The 21244-nt window shown below is 40.3% G+C and overlaps 1 protein-coding gene across 1 annotated transcript in view; it reads left to right on the plus strand.

Moving 5' to 3' along the window:
- LOC109913339 (phosphatidylinositol-4-phosphate 3-kinase, catalytic subunit type 2 alpha) overlaps nucleotides 1-21244 on the plus strand; it is a 75826-nt gene that overhangs the window by 36459 nt on the left and 18123 nt on the right. The window contains exons 11-16 of the mRNA XM_048607336.1: nucleotides 1770-1892; nucleotides 6688-6855; nucleotides 7012-7120; nucleotides 10095-10234; nucleotides 14045-14230; nucleotides 20659-20752. Of these exons, the coding sequence (XP_048463293.1) occupies nucleotides 1770-1892; nucleotides 6688-6855; nucleotides 7012-7120; nucleotides 10095-10234; nucleotides 14045-14230; nucleotides 20659-20752 (820 nt within the window). The remainder of the gene's footprint in view (nucleotides 1-1769; nucleotides 1893-6687; nucleotides 6856-7011; nucleotides 7121-10094; nucleotides 10235-14044; nucleotides 14231-20658; nucleotides 20753-21244) is intronic.

Below are 21244 nucleotides of genomic sequence, written 5' to 3' on the forward strand. Positions count from 1 at the left end.
CCACTGAAGTAAGACTAACTGGCCTGTAATTTCCGGGGTTATCCCTATTCCCTTTGAACAAGGGAATGACGTTTGCCTCGCTCCAATCTTCCAGCACTATACCTGTGGACAGTCAGGATGAAAAGATGATCACCAAAGGCCCTGCGATCTCTTCCCTTGCTTCCCATAGGATCCTTGGATAAATCTCATCAAGCCCGGGGGACTTATTTATCTTCAACTTCCTCAAAATTCCTAGTACATCTTCCTTACTAACATCGACTTCCTCTAGCCTACCAGCCTGTTTCACACTGTCCTCCTCTACAACTAGGTCCCCCTCATTTGTGAATACCAAAGAAAAATATTCATTAAAGACCTCTCCTATCTCTTTTGGCTCAGTGCACAAATTCCCTTTACAATCCTTGATCGGCCCTATCCTTCGGTCATTCTCTTATTCCTCACGTATGTTTCACCTGTTTTAGAATAAACTTGAGTGCTTTCTTTGTTTTGTTCTCCTAAATCTGTATCTTCTATTTTTTTTTCACTCAAAATAACAATCTGCTGCAAATAAATGAAAGTATTTTTATTCTTATAGGGACAAGCTGAGTTTGACAAAGAAATCCTCTCTTCTACTGTTAAGACAAGAATTATAGCATTTCCTTACAGTGATCATAAATTTAGCATGCACATTTGTGGTGTAGTGAGCAATGATAGATGTGGGAAATTTTTAAAAATAACCATAAAAGGAAATTGAAGTCAAGTTGTCACAAACAGTGTCTAAATTGATAACCAGGTTAAAATTTGGAACATTAGCATCTTCAGTGGCAGACAAGTGTTTTTTTTTTTTTTTCCCCCCTCTCGGTGTGTAAACTGTTAGAGTACCTCAGTGATGAACAGCATGGTGTTTGGCTCCAGAGGTTATAATGTACTGACTTCAAGTGCAAGGCTCAGCAATGACCTAGATTTAGTTCCCTGCATCTTTCAGCAAGAATGTATTGAGTTCATCACTCATAAAGCTCTCAAATGCGGAAATTCAATATACAAATCTGCTTTACTTCAGCTGTGCCGTTGCAACATTCTTATGATTCACATTGATCAAACCACAATTTTAACAGTACGCTAGTAGGCAACAGTTAGCTTTGACATAAACTCATTTTCGGGCCTGTACTACTTGTACTTGATCCCGTTTACAAGAGTGGTTCTTTTTTCAAATTGCTATCCACTAAGAAGTACGAGGTTGTAGGGTGCTGGGACGTAAATGTTATTGCATTATTAAACTCTCACAGGGCAGAAACTGCTACTTAAGTCAAGAAGGATGGAGGCTAAGCATTTTTAGAGGCATAGTGGGTAGGGCAGGAAAAATCTGAGGGAGTGCATTTTCCCCCTGCTGCAATGCATGCTATGTGCCACCTTGTTTCAAAACTTACGACGCAGGTCTAGATGCAGGTCACTTTTTTTCTGTCTCTCAGGCTGGGAAATTACAACCGAAATGCATTATAAAGTGGTTTGATGTCACGCAGTGTAAGAATTTGAAATGAGATTTTTGAAAAGACTTGGAAAATATCCAGAAACCGCAGTTCACACTTGAGATGTGTAAAATGCCTTGTGTACTGACCACATCTATCAATAGTTTATTTGTACCAAAATTGTTCTTGATAGACTACATTTTAATATTATACTGTCAAATTTATAGTTGTATGAAAAAGTTCTTTTTACGTAGCTATAACTCTAGTAAATGTACTTCAGCAAAATATAGTTTTTTTTTCTAATAAATGATGTTTGTTTTCTCCTAGTTTTGAGAAGTACTTTCTAATGTGTTCATTGACACACAATGGAAAAGATATTTTTAAACCTGTGCAATCTAAGAAAGTTGGGACGTATCGCAGCTTTTTCTATCACATCAAGTGGGATGAACTGTGAGTGTTTTCTCTGCTCGTGGGTTCCAATAAGTAAATCACTTGGAATCAAAAGTTGGTTGAATTTTCTACTTGCCTTTGACTCCCTGGTGCAATAGAATTCTATATTCAACTTAGTGCAATTTCAATAGGAAATTATTAAAGTTGTCCTGCTGGTCTTGTCAGTACCACCTACCAAAAAATCGTTTTAGTATGAAATCATAAAGAATGGCAAGTTGCAATGGGCTGAAGTATTTAATTTTAATGGCAGTGCCACAGGAGAGTTTGATGTCTTTTAAATTTGCTAAGAAGAAAGTAGCAATGGCCTGCATTCATGCTTATGATCCAGTAGCTATTTGCTCTCAGGTTCATGCCATGTGTGTTGAATGAAGTGATTTTTGTCTCGCGCATATTGCTGAAAATCATCTGCTTTTGTTGATCATGCATATTACTACAATGTGGAATAGGTGGTGAGATCATGTGAAAGGAGGGTTGGCGAGTGAAAAGAAAAACCTTCTCATGTTTAGTTCCGTTGATAACTTGTTAACTAATTTGAAACTCAAAGATATCTAAATCCTTAAACTAAATTATGAGTCTTGTTTACAAAAGCTGACATGCTGCTTTACAACGTATTTTGGTGTGTTTTGGCGTAACTGCACAACTGGTTGCAGGCTGGTGTTGTCGGTATGAAACCTTCAATGTTGTATTCTATCGTATCCCTGCACCTATAATTTAATATTCTAAAAGAACACCCATTATTTACTGATTGCTTCCACCATTTGCTGAAAAATATGTGGTTTATATTGTATGAGAAAACGGTTCTGAAATTAATGCTCATGTTATATTAGCTTTACCATGAATCCCTGGATAGGGTTGAGACCAAGGAGGATTGGTGGCAACAAACTACCTCAAACAACATTTCTCAGCACCACATAGAAGTAGAGGTAACAAATACTACAAGGTTACCAGCAGTGGGCATCTAGAAAAGCACTGCAGTTGAAGATAAATTATAAAAAGTAAACTATTTAAATAAGATTTTTCCATGCTTTTTATCGGATATTACAAGAATGTTTGTACAGCTTCATTGTGATAACAAGGTGTACAGCTGGATGAACACGGCAGGCCAAGCAGCATCAGAGGATCAGGAAAGCTGATGTTTCAGGTCTACACCCTTCAGAAAAAAAAATTGATTGTGATGTCTGCTTTTGACTGACGTGTGAGATGTTTTGAGTGAGTTAAGAGTGAATATTTTGTCAAGTCTTTTTTTCGAGCTTTTAACCAGCTACTGGCGGTGTTCTGCTTTTTTTAAATGTTGAAGTCATGTCAGATTTTGAACAGATGAAAATCTTAAAAAGGATTGCATTCCGACCTATTTGTGTTTTGTTTTCATCTTAAAAACATTGCTTGTAGTATGTGTTATTTTCTCCATATTACTTCATCTTCCATGATCAACTGTACAGCTATTTCCTTCTGATTATTTGAGTGGTATTGTGATTTTTCCCTGCAGGTCAGGGCATCCTGCTAGTAGGTGAAGCCATCAGTAAGTTCAGTGACATAGTGATTAGTGCTATTTGTGCTTGGTACAGTATGCAGAATCGCTAGTTAAATTTTAATATACGAGAGACACCAAAATGATGCTGTCCGTCTCAAGATGACTGAGACAAAAGTGGACTCCTTTATACAGTACCGTTTAAAAGGTCCATTAGACCCCTGTTTTCTTCAAAACCAAGAACCAGATTCTTCAACAGACTGAACTTTAGACTGCTTTGGCTTCTAATCAGGTGTAGTATTAGCTAGTTGTTTTGTAACATTTTACCCCACAGGAGGCTGCTCAATCAAATAAGAGCTCATGGTGTTACGTACGAACGTAAGAAAGAGGAGCAGGAGTAAGCCATCTGGCCCCTCGAGCCTGTTCCACCATTCAATAAAATCAGGGCTGATCCTTTCGTGGACTCGGCTCCATTTACTGGTCCACTCACCATAACCCTTTAATTCCTTTTAGTTCAAAAAATTTATCTATCTTTGCCTCAAAAACATTCAGCAAGATATCCTCAACTGCTTCACTGGGCAGAGAATTTCACAAATTCACAACCGTTTGGGTGAAGAAGTTCCTCCTCAATTCAGTCCTGAATCAGCTCCCCCTTATTTTGAGGCTATGCCCCCTTGTTCTAGTTTCATCTGCCAATGGAAACAACCTCCCTGTTTCTATCTTATCTATTCCTTCATAATTTTATAAGATTTCCCCCCCCACCCAACATTCTTCTGGAGTCCAGTGAATAATGTCCCAGTCTACTCAATCTCTCCTCAGAAGCCAACCCTCTCAACTCCAGAATCAGCCTTTGTGAACCACCTCTGCACCCCTTCTTGTGCCAGTACATCCTCCCTCAAGTAAGGAGACCAAAACTCTACACAGTGCTCCAGATGTGGCTTCACCAGCACAACATCCCTGTTTTTAAACTCCATTGCTCTAGAAGTGAAGGGCAATATTCCATTTGCCTTTTTAATTACCTGCTGCGCCTGTAGACTACTTTTCTTGAGATTCATGCACAAGGACACCCAGGTCCCTCTGCACAGCAGCTTGCTGCAATTTTTCATCGTTTAAACAATTGTCCATTTTGCTGTAATTCCTACTAAAATGGATGACCTCACATTTACCAGCATTGTACTCCATCTGCAGACCCTTGCCTACTCACTGAGCCTATCTGTAACCCTCTGCAGACCTTGTGTCCTCTGCATACTTCTGCTCTATCAGTCATCTTGGTGCGATCTGCAAACTTCAACACACTAGAATTGGTTCCTAACTCTAAACCATCTATGTAAACTGTAAACAATTGCAGCCCCAACACTGATCCCTGAGGGACACCGCTAGCCACTGATCGCCAACAAGAAAAACGCCAATTTATCCCACTCTGCTTTCTATTAGTTAACAATCATCAATCCATCCTAATGCATTACCCATTATGCCATGCGACTTTATTTTATGCAGCAACCTTTTGTGCAGAACCTTGTTGAATGCCTTCTGGAAATCCAGATACACCACATCCACCACTGTCCATTGTCTGCCTCAAACTAAAGTAAATTTGTAAAAATGACCTGTGTTTCATGAACCCATGCTGCATCTACCTGATGGGACAATTTCTATCCAGCTGTCTTGCTATTTCTACCTTTTTGTGATAGATTCAAGCAATTTTCCCCACAATAGAAGTTAAAACTAATGGACCTATAGTTACTCACCTTTTTAGGGCAAGGAGAGAGAATTGGCTGACTGGCAGAAGGCAGAGAGTGCATAAAGGAGTCTTTTTCAGGGTGACCGCCAGTGACTAGTGGAGTTCTGCAGGGGTCAGTGTTGGGACTGCAGGTATTCATGTTGTATGTTAATGATATGGATGCAGGAACTGAGGGCATTGTTGCTAAGTTTGCAGATGACACACAGGTGGAGGTACAGGGAGTGCTGAGGAAGCAGGGATGCTGCAAAAGGACTTGGACAAGTTCGGAGAGAGAGCAAAGAAGTAGCAGATGGCATACAATGTGGGAAAATGAGGTTATGTGCTTTGATAGGAAGAATAGAGGCGTAGACTACTTTCTAAAGGGAGAAAGGCTTTGGAAATCTGAATCACAAAAAGGGATATGGGAGCGTGCAGGTTCAGTTGGTAGTTGGGAAGGCAAGTGCAATGTTAGTATTCATATAGAGAGCTAGAATACAAGAGTAGGGATCTACTGCTGAGGCATGTTGAATGTTGTGAGCAGTTTTGGACCCATATCGAAGGAAGATGTGCAGGCCTTGCAGGGGTTTGAAGGAGGTTCGCAAGAATGATCCTGAGGATGAGCGGCTTTTCATATGATGAGCGTTTGAGATCCTTGGGTCTGTACTTGATGGTGTTTAGAAGGATGAGGGGTGACCTCATTGAAATTTGCAGAATAATGAGGGGTCTGGATAGTGAACTTGAAGCTGTTTCCACAATTAGGACAGACTTTGATCGAATTCAGTCTTCTAAAAATTAATTTCTCTAAACAATCTTAATACCTTTTGATACCCAGACAAGTATAACATTTCAGTCATCACATGCAAATCCAAATTTTAAATAGAAAAAAATGCCTAAATGTTTTTTAAGCAGAAGATATATCAGCTAAATACAAGAGCAGGGATGTACTGCTGAGGCATGTTGAATATTGTGAGCAGTTTTGGACCCGTATCAAAGGAAGATGTGCAGGCCTTGCAGGGGTTCGAAGGACGTTCGAAAAGACCAGCTTTTAGAACTGAGATGAGGAATTTCTTCAGCCAGAGGGTGGTGAATCTGTGGAACCCATTGCTTCAGAAGGTCGTCGAGGTCAAGTCTTTGTATTTAAGACAGAAGTTCTTGATTAGTAAGCGATTCTAAAGTTAGAGAAATGTATCAGTCATGATCGAATGGTGGAGCAGACGCATGGGCTGAATAGCCTCTTTCTGCTCCTACATCTTATGGTCACTTGACCTGCATCAGCTTCCACGTTGATGCTTTTGAAACCTCTTTACTTTCTAATGTGAATGTTGATGTAATGTGACAATAGCTCACGTCTCCATAAGAAATTAATTTACAAGTTTCATTGTATTTGAAAGGTGAACTTTTTTCATTCCATACCCTATCAAATATTTCAGTTACTTGATTTGATTTTTTTTAAAAGATCAGTAGAGATGATTGTGAAAATCTTAAGAGAATTCGTTTTAGAAATATCGCCTGTCCAAATCTGACTAATCCAATAGCTTCAGTGTTAAAGAAGTACTGTCTGCAGTGTCTGTATTCACATGCCTTTTGTTGTTTTTATTTCTACTTTTCAGAATCAGCTTCCCTGTCCAGATTGCACAATTGCCTCTTGAATCAGTGCTGAGTCTTAGCTTGTATGGAGTTCTAAATCCCTCAGCAGCTGGATCGCCAGATTCGAACAAACAGCGGAAGGGACCCGAGTACCTTGGTCGAGTTTCCATGCCTCTCTTTGACTTTAAGCGGTAAAAATTACTTCTCCTTTTCCCTTTTTAAGGCAATGCTGTTCTAGCTTGTGACCCAGTTCTAACAATTTGGGAAGTAACCAATTCTACTGTTTTTTTATTATATTTTGATAACTAAGTTCTTCCCCCTTATGTGGTTGCCTCTGTCTTCAAAAGGGTGCTGACAAGTGGAACAAAACTGCTTGGTCTGTGTACATCTATCCTGGTGAATCCAAGTGGGACGACCAATAAGAAAGGGAATTCGATGGAGAGAATTCCATTACAAGTGAGTTTGATAGTCTAGTCAGTGAAACCGTTTTGGCTCATTCATGCCGCAAAAGATGTAACCTTCAAGGCTGTTGTTGATTACATCGTCTGCTTAAACATTTGGGCTTTATTTCCATTCAAAATTTGGATTTGACTGTGATGACTGAAATGTTATTCTTGTCTGGGTATCAAAGGTATTAAGATTTGTTTAGAGAAATTAATTTTTAGAAGACTGAATTACAGCAACTGAACCAATTTCTCTAACCATTGAATGACTAAGACTGGATATTGCTGAGATCAATTGGCTCTGCTAAAAGACCTGAGGAGCTATACTAAGTTCTAATAAGCAAACACAGCTTTCCTCTCGCAATAGCCAAGTTGGTGTCTCTGTCAGCATTCGTGGTACAGCACATTTAAAATCAGTTTGGTCAACTTGGCCCAAGGTTTTCAATGCGCAAAACAGTCAAATTTCTTTACTATTTTATGCCCAAGTCGAGCCTTTCTTTTTCCCCACCAGTAACACTTGCCATTTTGATTTTTTCAAACAAACTTTTATATGCTAACCTAACTTCTTTGAACTAAAAGCAAAAATAGTGGATGCATTGGTGGTTATCTTCCAAGATTCTTCTGACTCTGAACAGTTCCCACAGATTGGACAGTGGCTAATGTCACTGCACTATTTAAGAAGGAAATTGGAAGAAAATGGAATTATAGACCAGTGTGTCTGACGTTGGTAGTGTGGTAGATGTGAATGTCTGCTATCAAGGATTTTATAGCATAACACTTTTTTAATTTAAAAAAAGTGGTAGAATCAGAATCAGACACAATCAGCATGGATTTGCAAAAGGGAAATCATGCTTGACAAATTAATGGAACTCTTGAGAATGTAACTAATAGCATTGATCAGGGAGAGACAGTAGATGTGGTTTATTTGGCCTTTGAGAAGGCTCTTGACAAATAAGCTATTAGATTTGGATAGGTGACTGGCTCAGAGGTGGGCGACAAAGGGCGGTGGTGGACAGTTGCTTTTTGAACTGGAGGCCTATGACCAGTAGTGTGCCACAAGGATTAGTACTGGGTCGACTGCTTTTTGACATTTTATTTCAATGACTTGGATGTGAATATAGGAGGTATAGTTAGTAAGTTTGCAGGTGTCACCAAAATTGGTGGTGTAGTGGACAGCCAAGACTGATACCTTCAAGTACAACAGGGCCAAGGAGTGGCAGATGGAGTTAACTTAGATTAAATGTGAGGTGCTGCATTTTGGTAAGGCAAATCAGGGCAGGACTTATACGTTTAATGGTAAGGCCCTGGGGAGCAAAGAGACGTCTGAGTGCAGGTTCATAGTTCCTTTTGAAAGTGGAGTCACAGGTAGAGAGGACAGTAAAGGAATGCTTCCTTTATTGGTCAGTGCATTGATTTATAGGAGTTGGGATGTCCTGTTGCAGCTGTACAGTACATTGGTTAGGTAGCTTTCGGAATACTGCTTTCAGGGAAAGGTGTTGTGAAATTTGAAGGGGTTCACAAAAGATTTACATGGATATTGCGAGCATTGGAGAGTTAGAGCTACAGGAAGAGGCTGAATAGGTTCGTGCTATTTTCAAAGGAGCGTTGGAGACTGAGGGATAAAATCAGGAGGGGCATGAACAGGGTGAACAGCTGAGGTCTTTCCCCAGTGTACCGGAGTACAAAACTAGAGGGCATAGGTTTAAGATGAGAGGGGAAGGATTTAAAATGACCTAAAAGGGGAAACATTTTCACGCAGAGGGTGGTGCAAGAATGGAATGAGCCACCAGAGGAAGCGGTGGAGGCTTGGTACAATTAAAACATTGAAAAGGCATTTGGATGGGTAAATGAATAGGAAGGGTTTAGAGGGTTATGGACCAAATGCTGGCAAATGGGACTAGATTAATATAGGATATCTGGTCTGCATGGACAAGTTGGACTGAAGGGTCTGTTTCCATGCTGTACATCTCTATGACTCAATATATAAAAATTTTAAAGCAGGTGGGATTTGGGGTAGTGTTTTGAGATGGATAGAAAATTAGCTAGCAGACAGGAAAGAGAATAGGAATGAATGGGTCTTTTTCTGAATGCCAGAATGTGCTTAATGGGATACTAGGATTGGTACTAGGACCCCTGCTATTCACAATAAGCTAATGATTTAGATGAGGGAACTAAATATAACGTCTCAATTTGCAAATAGCGCAAAGTGAAGTGCAGAGATGTTGCTGGCTGATTTGGACAGGCCAAGTGGGCAAATGCTTGGCAGATGCAATGTCATGTGGATACATGTCAGATTGTCCATTTTGGTGGCAAAAATATGAAGGCAGATTATTATTTGGCTGTAAATTTGAGAGGGAGATTGTCTTTCTGTTCATAAAATAGCGGTAGCTCCAGGTGACAGAATTTCACCTCCGATGAATGGCTTAAGATGACCAGGTTACCCTTACCGAAGGGTGTAGAGATTCGGAAAGATGAGGGATAGAGCGCAGCTTGATAGAATTTGATGGCATTGTACCCAGACTCAAATTGTAACTTTGTGATTTAGATAGTTGCAACAAATGTCAAAGTTGATGTCTGTTATGGTTTTATTGTGCACATCTAGCAACTTGTGCATTTGGCCTTTCACATGCCTTAACGTCAGATTTTCAAATCACTCGACGCAGAAAATAATGGTAGCTATCTGCATTGCCTCAGTTGTGATCAAGATTTGAATGCAAGGTTATGTGCCTAATTAAAATGTTTTTTTCATATTATAAAGCAGTAAAATTGTTGGAGATTATGTACTGCTTCATTTGGTAGCTTTCATTTAGGCACTTTGCAGAAATTATGGACAACAGACTCATTCTGGTCAAAGTGCACAATCTGAACTTTAGATCAGCTGAGCAGCTACCGTTGTTCTTTTTAAATATAAATGCATTGTTTTTGTCTGTTTATGTACAACAGAACAATAGAAATCAGATTCTAATCTTTACTTCTTTTAAATTTAGGTGGACTTTCCATCATTCACCTTTGATATTGTCTACTGTTCTCCACAACCCAGCCGAGTGGTTGAGCTTGATTTTGAAACACTCGATCAAAGTTTCCAGAAACAGCTTCTTGAGATGTTTGCCAAAGATTTGACATATGAGTAGGTTCTTCCTGTGAACATGTTTTTGATTTCATTTTGATTTTGTTTGCGATATATAGAGCCCCATTAAACGCTGCATGTTTAGAAGTGCACAACGATGGTAATTTAACTACTCCATTGCATGTTCTCAAAGTGCTGCAAATGCTATAATTGATGTTCATCTTATGCAGTTAAACTGTAAGTTATCAATGAATTAAATGGAGGCAAAGTGGTATCCAGGTATACTATCTGCAACTCCTATAATGAATCATTTCATTGTTTTACTTGGTTGACATCTCGTAATAATTTAATGTGGAAAGGACTTTATTTCTAACCCTAATCCTACTTCAGAACACCGAATATATATTATGTAGGCATCCCTCAAAAGACTGAAAAATGTGTGGTTCTCCAAAAGACTGTTTGTTTTCAAAAGCAAGCTATTAAACTATACGGACCCGGGTTCACTTGTTGGTCTGTTGAGTTAGCTGATCTGAAAAGGATCAGTTGCAGAACAAAAACTGACTCCTGAGCTAAAGAAAGGAAAAGTAATTGGAGCTGGGGATAAATTCGCAGCATCGTTTTCCATCTTAAAGGCCCATTTGCTTATAGCAGATCTACTGCATGTCTATTTCTTTCCTTCCTTCCTTCCGTCCTGTATTCTTTGTCAATTGGTGCCAAACATCAAGCAAACCTTGGAGTTCTTTAGAATTTCCTGACCTCCAAGTCCTAATTTGATGGATCAATCTTGAAATTGACTCTGTGTATCACACAAGTTCCTGCATGCTTAACCTTTGAGATCTGTTTCTGTTTTGGAGCTGTTTTATGTAATGCTTGAACTTGCTGTAAGCAACTAAATGTTCAGATCTAAAAAATTAATAATCTTTCCTTCTTTGCTTTATCATTTTAAATTTAAATTATGAGTTAGATGCTTAAAATGTGGCTCCAAATATGTTGCCTTAGCATATGTTGTGCAAGAAAGATTGCAGCAACTCTCCAGTAGTCTTTTTGAGTAGTAATACTTCATGCATGTGTGTAGACTGAGTGTTTATGAATGTGGAGTAGTAATGTATTGTTCCTAATTGCATCCTCTCATACTATTTGTGTAGGATCTTGGCTCCTCAACTCTGGTTATGTATAAAGTAATCCTATGCAGGATGCCCATAAGATCTATGCTTGTTGGTCTAAATGACTTGGTGCTACAATAACTTGCGCCATTTCCCACCAGGCTGTTGAAGATCTTTTATAGTCTGTCTCTTGGAGTCCCAGACAAGAGAGCTGCAATACAAATTCATTTAAGGCTTGCTGGCAGATGAGATACTTCATGTATTATTTGGTTACATGCACTTGCCAAATTCCAGAATTGCCATGATTTATTTAGTAGGTGCATTGTCACAAAGCCTAAATACATTCCTTTTAAATTTGCCGTCAAGTTTAATCAGGGAACACTCCTCCATAATGTGAGCCATTATTTGGATGGCACCATCATTTTAGCTTAGATGGTCTTTATTACCCTACTGCTTTTGTCTGGCTGCACCAACGTCTGGGCAAATTGGGGGAAATAATTTAAAAGGGTCCACTGTTGCCATAGGAAATCAAAGCTATGTGGATGTGCAGTGGGGACCAATGAGCGTGAATTCTGTTGAATGTTTTCTCCTACCAATTCTCCTACCATGAGTCCTCAGGAGTTTTCCAAAGAGACTTTCTCATGCTGTTGTTGAGTTGCATACCAATACCAATTGGTGTGGTCAGATAAGAACCATTCTGAGATAGAGAATTTTGCACGTGAGTAAATAGTGATGAGCAGAGACTCTTGGAGCCTTGGCCTGTGATCCCCAGGCAATACTGGCCAGTTTCCTGGGAAAGTTGAGGGTTTTAATTTTTTTTCTATAGTCTATATGTTGGGGTTCTGTCAAGAGTGGCGTCTGGATAAACAAAATGAGGACTGTGCTTCAGTCTCTGGCATCCAAGTTGAAGTTCAGGTACCTCCTTAGTGTTGACATTTTGATGAATAAAGCAAATTGTATTGTCTACTGCAGTGAGGTCAAGGAAAATTTCCCTGTTTTGAGTTACATTGAGAGGCATTTTAAATGTATGGGATTGAAATGAAGATCTAATCATGCACTTCTTGTTGAAAGCTGCCTTGGGTGTGTTCCATTTCTAGACTGATAAAGATCTAAAGCAGACAAAAAGGCTCTTCAGATTGAGTATGCACCAGTCAACAATAACTACCTAACTATCTGCTGTAAAGTTGTATGGTCTTCTATCTTGAAACATACTGGGTTATTGGTCAGTAGTTTGAAAATGATTTAGAGTCTTTGTCTGTTTTTTGGAGGCTAATGACTTCAGGCATGCACCAGTATTTTTTGGCAGTCTTCTTTGGCATTTACCCCTTATTAGGACAACCAAAAGTATGTCCATGTGCCATGGTGTTTTAGGAACTCTGGAGGATGTTGGTGTAACTAGCAGCAGTGCCCAGCTTGATAGTTTGTAGTACTTTAACTAACTACAGGGTGGTGAAGGGTTCTAGGAAAGATCTGAAATTGTGCTGCCGATAGAAAGATCACTGCTATCTCTGGCTATTTTTTCCTCACTGTTCCAGTGGTGCCTTTCCTGTGCAAAGGAGATGTTTGCTACCTGATTGACAGCGAGGCATTAATGATCACTGACCTGCTCTGAAGTGTCAATAAATATCTGTAATGTTTCTCCTCTGAGCTGAAGAAGTCCTTTTGTTGGCTCTTTCCATCTGGCCCACTGAGCACTGTCCAAGGATTCAGTCGGCTAGTCTGTCGTGTTTGGGTCCCCGGAGAAATCCTTGTTGAAGTAGAGAGGCTGACAACTGTTCCAGCCAAGGTACATTCACAAGGTGGTAACCCCTGGAAATGTCTGTGGCTCTTGTGGCTGCTTGGTAGATGACTCTGCAGCAGTGACTGCATGCCACTATATGGGGCTATTTCAGGATGGTATCATTTTAACTTTTTTGATCCAAAAAAGTCTGTATACCAGCAGGTATTAAATTCTGGGATTACAGAGATGTGTGTATTTTAAGATTATTTTTTTAAAAATTACTTTGAAAACAAATTCCGCAGCAAGTGATCAGTTAAGAATGCCTTTTTCAGTTACAGCTATGTGTGATGTATGGCTCGTTGCAGTTTTGGTACTTTTAGCTGTTAGTCCTTGGTGTTTGTTTAATTTACTCCAGTTTCAATATGCAACAGATGCTTCAAGACTATTCGATCTCTTGTGAAATTAGGAATACTTCTGGGGATGCACACCTGAACAGAAGCATAATACTTCCCATTGAACAGCATAAAGTTAATTACTGTTCTTTATCCCCACCAATCAGTTGACATGGCAAGCAAATGTATTCCATTTATATGTTACATACAGTGGCTATTTAGTGCATTTCTGCTACAGATTGAAGCTCTGTTTGGGGAACATATTAATCGCTGGTCAGGAATGAATCCTTACTTTGTTTGGAATTCTTCAAGGTCTCTGATTTCCCAAGTGATAAATGCCAAGATGGAATCAGTTGTATCATGTTTGCAATATACTTCAAAATATTTTGTACAGAGTCCTGGGGGAGTGCAAGGGTGTGTGCGTTAATTGAGGATACCAAGTTGGATTGAAATGCCCTCCATGGTCCTAAAGCCTTTTTAACTTTTCTGTGACAAATGACTATGGCTAGTGGCTGTAGAATGTACAGTGTGCTGACACCTTTGCCAATAAATGGAAAACACTTGGGTGGAAACTGATTTGCTTTTAAAGTGTTGTGTAGCAAAAAAAAGGAAAATTTTATAGTTCTAATAATTGGTCTTTATTTTAATTCAACAGACTTTCCAAGGCAGATAAAGAACTTTTATGGGATATGAGACAGTATTGTTTTTCCCATAGTAACAGCCTTCCGAAGTTACTTGCTAGTGCAAGTTGGGACTGGGATACTCTACCAGAAATCTACTCTCTGCTCCATCAGTGGACACCACTTTCACCTGTCGCTGCCCTGGAACTACTGGATTCTAAGTAAGCTTGTTTCAAAAATAAAATAAAACTGCATCGTAAGCAGAGTTTTCCTGCATCCTGCTTCTGATAGACTGCTGACAGACGTCCTACTGCTAGTTACTGTCCAGTGTTTTCCAGGAGGAAGCACAGATCTCAAATACTCTATAATGAGGCATTCTGTTTTCAGTCAGTACAAATTGTGATGGATTGGTTCTGAGCCCCTGCTGGCTGAGTCCTATCATAATCACTGCTCTTACAAGAACATTATGACACAGTCAAGAAATTAGAGGAATTAAAGCTCCGTGTTACTGAAGACCCCAGGGTCTTAACGTTATTTTAGTCATTTCCAAGGAAAATAGAAATTAATATCATGCAATATATTTCATTGTCTGGCAGTTATTTCAAACTAATGTGAATTCAGTCAGATCATTTTAGTTGAAAGGATGTAATGGTGAGCAGTGCAAAATCACATGTTTGAGGATTACCTTCAAGCTTTTCACGGTCAATAAGTATATTCAAGGCTGAAATATATGGATTTTTGATCAATAAAGGAATCCAGGGTTATGGGGAAAAGGCAGAAAAGTGCAGTTGAGGATTATCAGAGCACCCATGATCTCATTGATTGGCAGAGCAGACATGATTGGCTGAATAGCACACTTGTCCTCCTGTATTATGGTCTTATGTTCTAAAACATGCTCAAAGATTGATTCCACAGCTCTCTGTGTTAGAGATTTTCAAAGGTTGACAAACCTCAGTAAAATAACCTCTCCATCTCAGACCTAAATGACATTTTTAAATTGTGCCTCCTGGTTGCAGACTCCCCTGCATCATAACTGTGGATTTTGACTGCATCTATGCTGTCTATCTCTTTTTTGAGTCATAGTCATAGAGTCAGAGTTGTACAGAAAACAAACCCTTTGGTCCAACTTATCCGTGCTGACCAGATATCCTAAATTAATCTTTTGTCAGCATTTGGCCCATATCCCTCCATTCATGTACCCATCCAGATGCCTCTTAAATGTTGTAATTATACCCACTTCCTCTAGCATTTTATTCCATATGGGCACCACCCTCTGTGTGAAAAAGTTAACCCTTAAGTCTCTTGCATCTTTTCCTCCCTCACCTCAAACCTATGCCCTCCAGTTTTGAACTCCTCTACCCTGTATTTTGTAAGTTTCAATGTGATTACATCTCTCTCTCAAACTTGAGAATAGAGGCCCAGTCTGTCCAGTCACCTTGTTGTAGGACAGCTCTGCCATCTCAGGAGCAAGTCTAGTGAAACCTTTGTTACACCCCCTTAATGGCAAAAATATAGTTTGTGAGGTCAGAAGAGTAAACTGCATGCAGTATTCTAGTTGTGGTCTAACCAAGTTCTGGTCCGGTGACTCTTCCTCAGAACCCAAAGCATTAACTCTGATTTCTCTTTGCAGGTGTTGCCAGACCTGCAGAGCTTTTACAGCAACTTCTGTATTTGTTTCTGATTTACAACATCCACAGTCCTTTTGGTTTCTATATCATGGAATTGTTTTTCTTGCAATAAAGGCTAACATTCCATTTGCCTTCCTAATAGCTTGCTGCACCTGCATTTTTTTTTTTTCCCTTTTAGTGATTTATCAACCAGAACACCAAGATCCTTTTTGAACATTTCGGCTGCTCAACATTGTACCATTTAAGAAATACCCTACACGTTCCTACCAAGCCTTATATTTTGTCCGTGTATTCTATTTTCCTTGTCCTTGTCTATTAAATAAGCTTGTCCAAAATTTCCTGAAGCAACTTTACATCGTCACAACAAATATTTACTTTTGGCTTTATTATTACATTTGATCCTGATCTCCAAATCACCTGAGCTATGTTCAGGCCTCAGTACTGATTCTCGTGTCACAGTCTGCCAGAATGAGAATGATCTGACTCATTTATTCCTACTCATTTCTTTTTTTTGTTTTAAGCCAATCGTTAATCCATGCCAGCTCGTTGCCATCCCCTATTGCCAATTCCTTCACCTCCGCCGCATCTGCTCCCAAGATGAGGCATTCCACTCCCGGACATCGCAGATGTCCTCATTTTTCAAGGACTACAATTTCCCTTCCACAGTGGTCGAAAACACCCTTGACTGCATCTCTCGCACTTCCCGCAATTCAGCCCTCTCACCCCCTCCCCGCAGAATTCCCCTTGTCCTCACATATATCACCCCATTGACCATCATTCTCCACCACTTCTGCTACCTGCAATCTGACCCCACTAGCAAGGACATTTTTCCCCGACTACCCTTATCTGCCTTCCAGAGGGACCGCTCTCTCCGTGACTCCCTCGTCTGCTCCTCGCTCCCCACTAGCCCCACCAGCCCCACCACCCCTGGCACTTCTCCCTGCAACCGGGAAGTGCTACACCTGCCCCAACACCTCCTTCCCCACCCCCACCCCCCACCTTACCCACATCCCAGGCTCCAAGAAAACCTTCCATGTTAAACAGATGTTCACCTGCACATCTGCTAATGTGGTATATTGTATCTGCTGTTCCTGATGTGGCCTCCTCTTCATTGGGGAAACCAAGCAGAGGCTTGGAGACCGCTTTGTGGAGCACCTAAGCTCGGTTCGTGACAAATGACAACACCTCCCAGTCGCAAACCACTTCAGCTCCCCCTCCCACTCCTTGGACAACATGTCCATCCTGGGCTGCCTCCAGTGCCACAGTGATGCCACATGAAGGCTGGAAGAACAGCACCTCATATTCCGCTTGGGAGCCCTGCAGCCCAATGGTCTCAATGTGGACTTCACAAGCTGCAAAATCTCCCCACCCCCAACCTCCTCCCAAGACCAGCCCATCTTGTCCCCGCCTCCTTGGCCTGTCCGTCTTTTCTCCCACCTATCCGTTCCTCCCACTTCACTGACCAACCCCCAACCCCCACTTCCTACCTAAGAGCCTCATCCCCGCCTCCTGGACCTGTCCATCTTCTCTCCCACCTACCCGCCCCTCCCTCCTCACTGACCAACCCCCATCCCAACTCCCTACCTACACACACCTTTACTGGCTCCATCTCCGCCTCCTTGACCTGTCCGTCTTCTCTCCACCTATCTGCTCCTCTATCCACCTTCTACCATCGCTTCCCCCTCTCTCTATTTGTTTAAGAGCCCCCTTCCCCTCCCTCATTTCTGAAGAAGAGTCCGGACCCGAAACGTCAGCTTTCCTGCTCCTTTGATGCTGCCTAGTCTGCTGTGTTCATCCAGCTCTACACCTTGTTATCTCAGACTCCAGCATTGGCAGTTCCTACTATCTCTCAGCTCATTGCCCACGTGCTTAACTTTCCTAAGTAACTCCTGTGGGGTAATTTATCAATGGGCTATGTCTGTCAGCTCCCCTTTGTTAATTTTATTAATAAACTTTCAAAAAATAACTTCCCATTTGTTAAGTACAATTTCCCATTCACAAATCCACACTGGCTGTCCCCAATTGGATTATTATTATCCAAATGTCAATTTAGCATATTCTTTTGTAATTGATTCTAGCATTTTCCGTACCACTGATGTAAGGGTGTTAGGACTGCAGGTCCCTGTTTTCTCTCTTGCTCCCCTGCATAATATTTGCTAGCTTCAAATCTGCAGAAATTATTTTCGGAAGCTATGGAATTTTAGAGAATTACAAATGCATTAACTATTTCAATACTATCAGGTCCCATGGACTTATCAACTTTCAGCCACAATAATTTCTCCATTTAAAACCTTCCTACAAATACTAATTTCTTTCAACTGATCATTCTGCCTAGTCATTTGAATTTCTAATTCTGGAGATTTCTTGTACAGGTAGTTCTCCTGTAACGCAATAGTTGTTCTTGTGTGACCTTGTGCTGTAGAAAATCACATTATAGTGAAACCACTATTTTGAAAAAAAAATTACTATACCTGTGCAGCAGAGTTTGCGTGATCCATGCAGCGTCCACTATTCAACAATCGCATTACAGCCAATTCACATTAATGAAATACGTGTTATAGCAGAACTACCTGTATCTTCCTCACTTAAAAAGAAAGCAGTCATTTATTATTCCATTCCCCATTGTGAATTCTCCTGACTCTCTGCTTGTAATGGACTCCCATTTGTTTTAGCCAGATGTTTACTCTTATCTACCCCTTGAAACTTTAACGGTCTGTTGTTTGGTTTTTGCTGTAATTTTTAAAAATTCATATCCTATTCTTCCCTTCCTTAGCAGTCTCTTGATCCTCCTTCGCTATAATCATGTATACCTCCCAATCCTCAGAGTTGCTGCTGTTTCTGGTAACTCTATACGCCTTTTGTTTTAATCTTCTACATTCTATAATTCCTTTGTTAGCTACTATTAACTGACCTTTGACCTTTGAGTTTTTGCACCTTGAAGGAATGTGTATTTACTGTAACTCACCTAATAGGCAATGCATAGTATTTAAAGAACTATGTACAGTCATGCCTTTTAATATATTGTTCTAATTTATGCTGCTGCTTTCATAACTCCTTTTAATTTAAGTTAATGCCCCTGCTTCAGATTGACCTACCTCACTTTCAAACATATTGCAAGTTCATTTCATTTAGTTACCCATCCTAAAGGTTCTTTTACAAGATTGTTAATTAATGTTATTCAATACATTATACTTGCTGTAAAATAACATGTCCTCTAGTTAGCTCTTCAACATACTGCTCGAGAAAACCATCCCTAATATTCTCCAGAAATGCATCCTGCACTGCTTTAATGCTTAATTTCTTCAACCAATCTATATGCAGATTGAGGTCACCCATGATTATTACATTTCCCAAATGTTTCTCTTGTCTCCTGATTAATACCGTGCCCCATACTACTGCTATTTTAGTGGCCTAAAAATAAATCCGACCAGTGTCTGCTGGCCCTTGCTGTTTTTAGTGGTATTATCACTGGACTGTTAATCCAGAGACCCAGAGAATGTTCTGGGGACCGGGCTTTGAATCCCGCCATGGCAGATGGAATTTGAATTCAATAAATATCTGGAATTGAATCTAATGATGACCATGAATCCATTGTTGATTGTTGGAAAAACCAGCTTGTTCACTAATGTCCTTTAGGGAAGGAAACTGCCATCCTTACCTGGACTGGCCTGTATGTGATTCCAGACCCGCAGCAATGTGGTTGACTCTGAACTGCCCTCTGGGATGGGCAATAAATGCTACCTAGCCAGTGACACCGTCATCCCATAAATGAATAAAGGATCAAGCTTACACAAGTATTAATGCCCAGAACAGATCCCAATACTTGAGGAATCTGATGCCCTGCTCCCTGCTAGAATGTGGCACTGGGAGTAATCCTGATATCATTGTCCTTGATGCTTGGTTTTGTAATTTCCTTCTAACTCCCTGAAATCTGCCTTCAGGACATCGTCCTTTCTCCTGTCATTTCATCAGTACCATGACTTCTGGCTGAACCCCTCTCTTTCACCCCACCCTCCCCCGCCCCGCCCCAGAGGGATGTAGCTGCTCCATGATGTCTTTGATCTTGGCACCAAGGAGACATCACAACATCATGGAGTCATGTTTAATGCCACAAATGTCTGTGTGATTCCCCGACTATGGAATCCTCTATGATCATTCCTCTTCCACACTCTCGCTGTCGCTCTCGTGACGTTATGGGTTCTGGCTGCACTGCCCTGAGAAACAATTGTCCTCGCTGATTTCCTTAATGGAACAGTGATTACCAAGCAAAGTATACTCTGACTCCTGCATTACCCACCTGGTTTTCTTGGACTGTGTCTATTCCTCTTTGCTTGTACACACTCTTAACCTATGCAGCGACTGTCTCCTGACAGAGTTGCTCCTGCCTCACTCGATAGTGACTCCAGCTGCTGCCTCAATTCCCAAAACCCAGAGCTCAAGCTTGTTCATCCTGTGAAACTTGCTGCCGATGTTTGTCTCAGACAGCTGGCATGCCCTTGACTTTACACATACCTTGAGAATGCACTCACTTGGCCCTTCTGACCTACTAGCCCATAACTGAAAACTATTTGTTACCCTTTTAAGTATGAACTTACTCCTGATAAACAGGCCATTACTCTGAAAAATTAGAAAGACTAGAGACTGGAACACAAACCAAATATCTAACATTCACGTTTTAAAGATTAGAAATACTGACCAATCCTACTCACCAATCAGCTGCTTTCTCAGGACTTGTGCCTTTTGTTGTGGGTGCAGATAGGTCATTTGCTTTATTTCTTAACCCCACCACCCCCCCCCCCCCCCCCCCGTGTGGGAGTGAAATGTTTGGGGTCATATCTAGTGATTTTTTTTTTGTTTTAAAACTTAAAAATCACTTTCTCATAGTTTCTGTTGCATTTGTAAGTTTCAATTGATCTGGTAGTTTGAAGAATTTAATTTTGTTGGAATTATAAATGTAAGATGCAAGTCTCTATTTTAAAGCAGCATTACTTTGTAGTTTTGAACAAAGTGACTCTTCATAGGTTTGCAGATCAGGAAGTACGAAACACAGCAGTGAACTGGATTGAAGCAATGAGTGATGATGAACTGGTTGATTATCTTCCTCAATTTGTAGAGGTAGGTTGATGTTTGCTTGTAATCTGAGGCATTTGAACTCTCAGCACTGTGAACTTGTTTGTTTTTGATGCACAACCTATTGCATACAAGTTAATCTGAAAGCATTTTGTGGGCAAAACATCAGAGGAGGAAACGCTGGTTTGTAATTGGCCTGAGATCTAAGAAAATTCTTAAGTGTTGATGTTATGTTCCCTTAGCTGGCTTGAGCTAATTTATTCAGTGCTCTCAGCAATGGGATTGCTGCTTATAGAACTTTGAAAGAACCTTGATTTGACTTCCTTTTAAACTTGATTGTAATAAGTATTTGCCTTGAATATTTTTTGTTTTCCTTTCTCTTCCTGCTTCTTGGTTCCAGTGGTAAGGCATCAGCATCTTTGGGATTTAGTTCATAATGTCACAGCAGGCTAATGATTGAGTTCAAATAGCTATTACCCATGTGTAAACCTAAACATAATGTTATAAAAGTTTTGGGATCAACCTTTACTTTTCCTA

Source organism: Rhincodon typus, chromosome 17, assembly GCF_021869965.1.
Source record: "Rhincodon typus isolate 14 chromosome 17, sRhiTyp1.1, whole genome shotgun sequence".
NCBI classification, from domain to species: Eukaryota; Metazoa; Chordata; class Chondrichthyes; order Orectolobiformes; family Rhincodontidae; genus Rhincodon; species Rhincodon typus.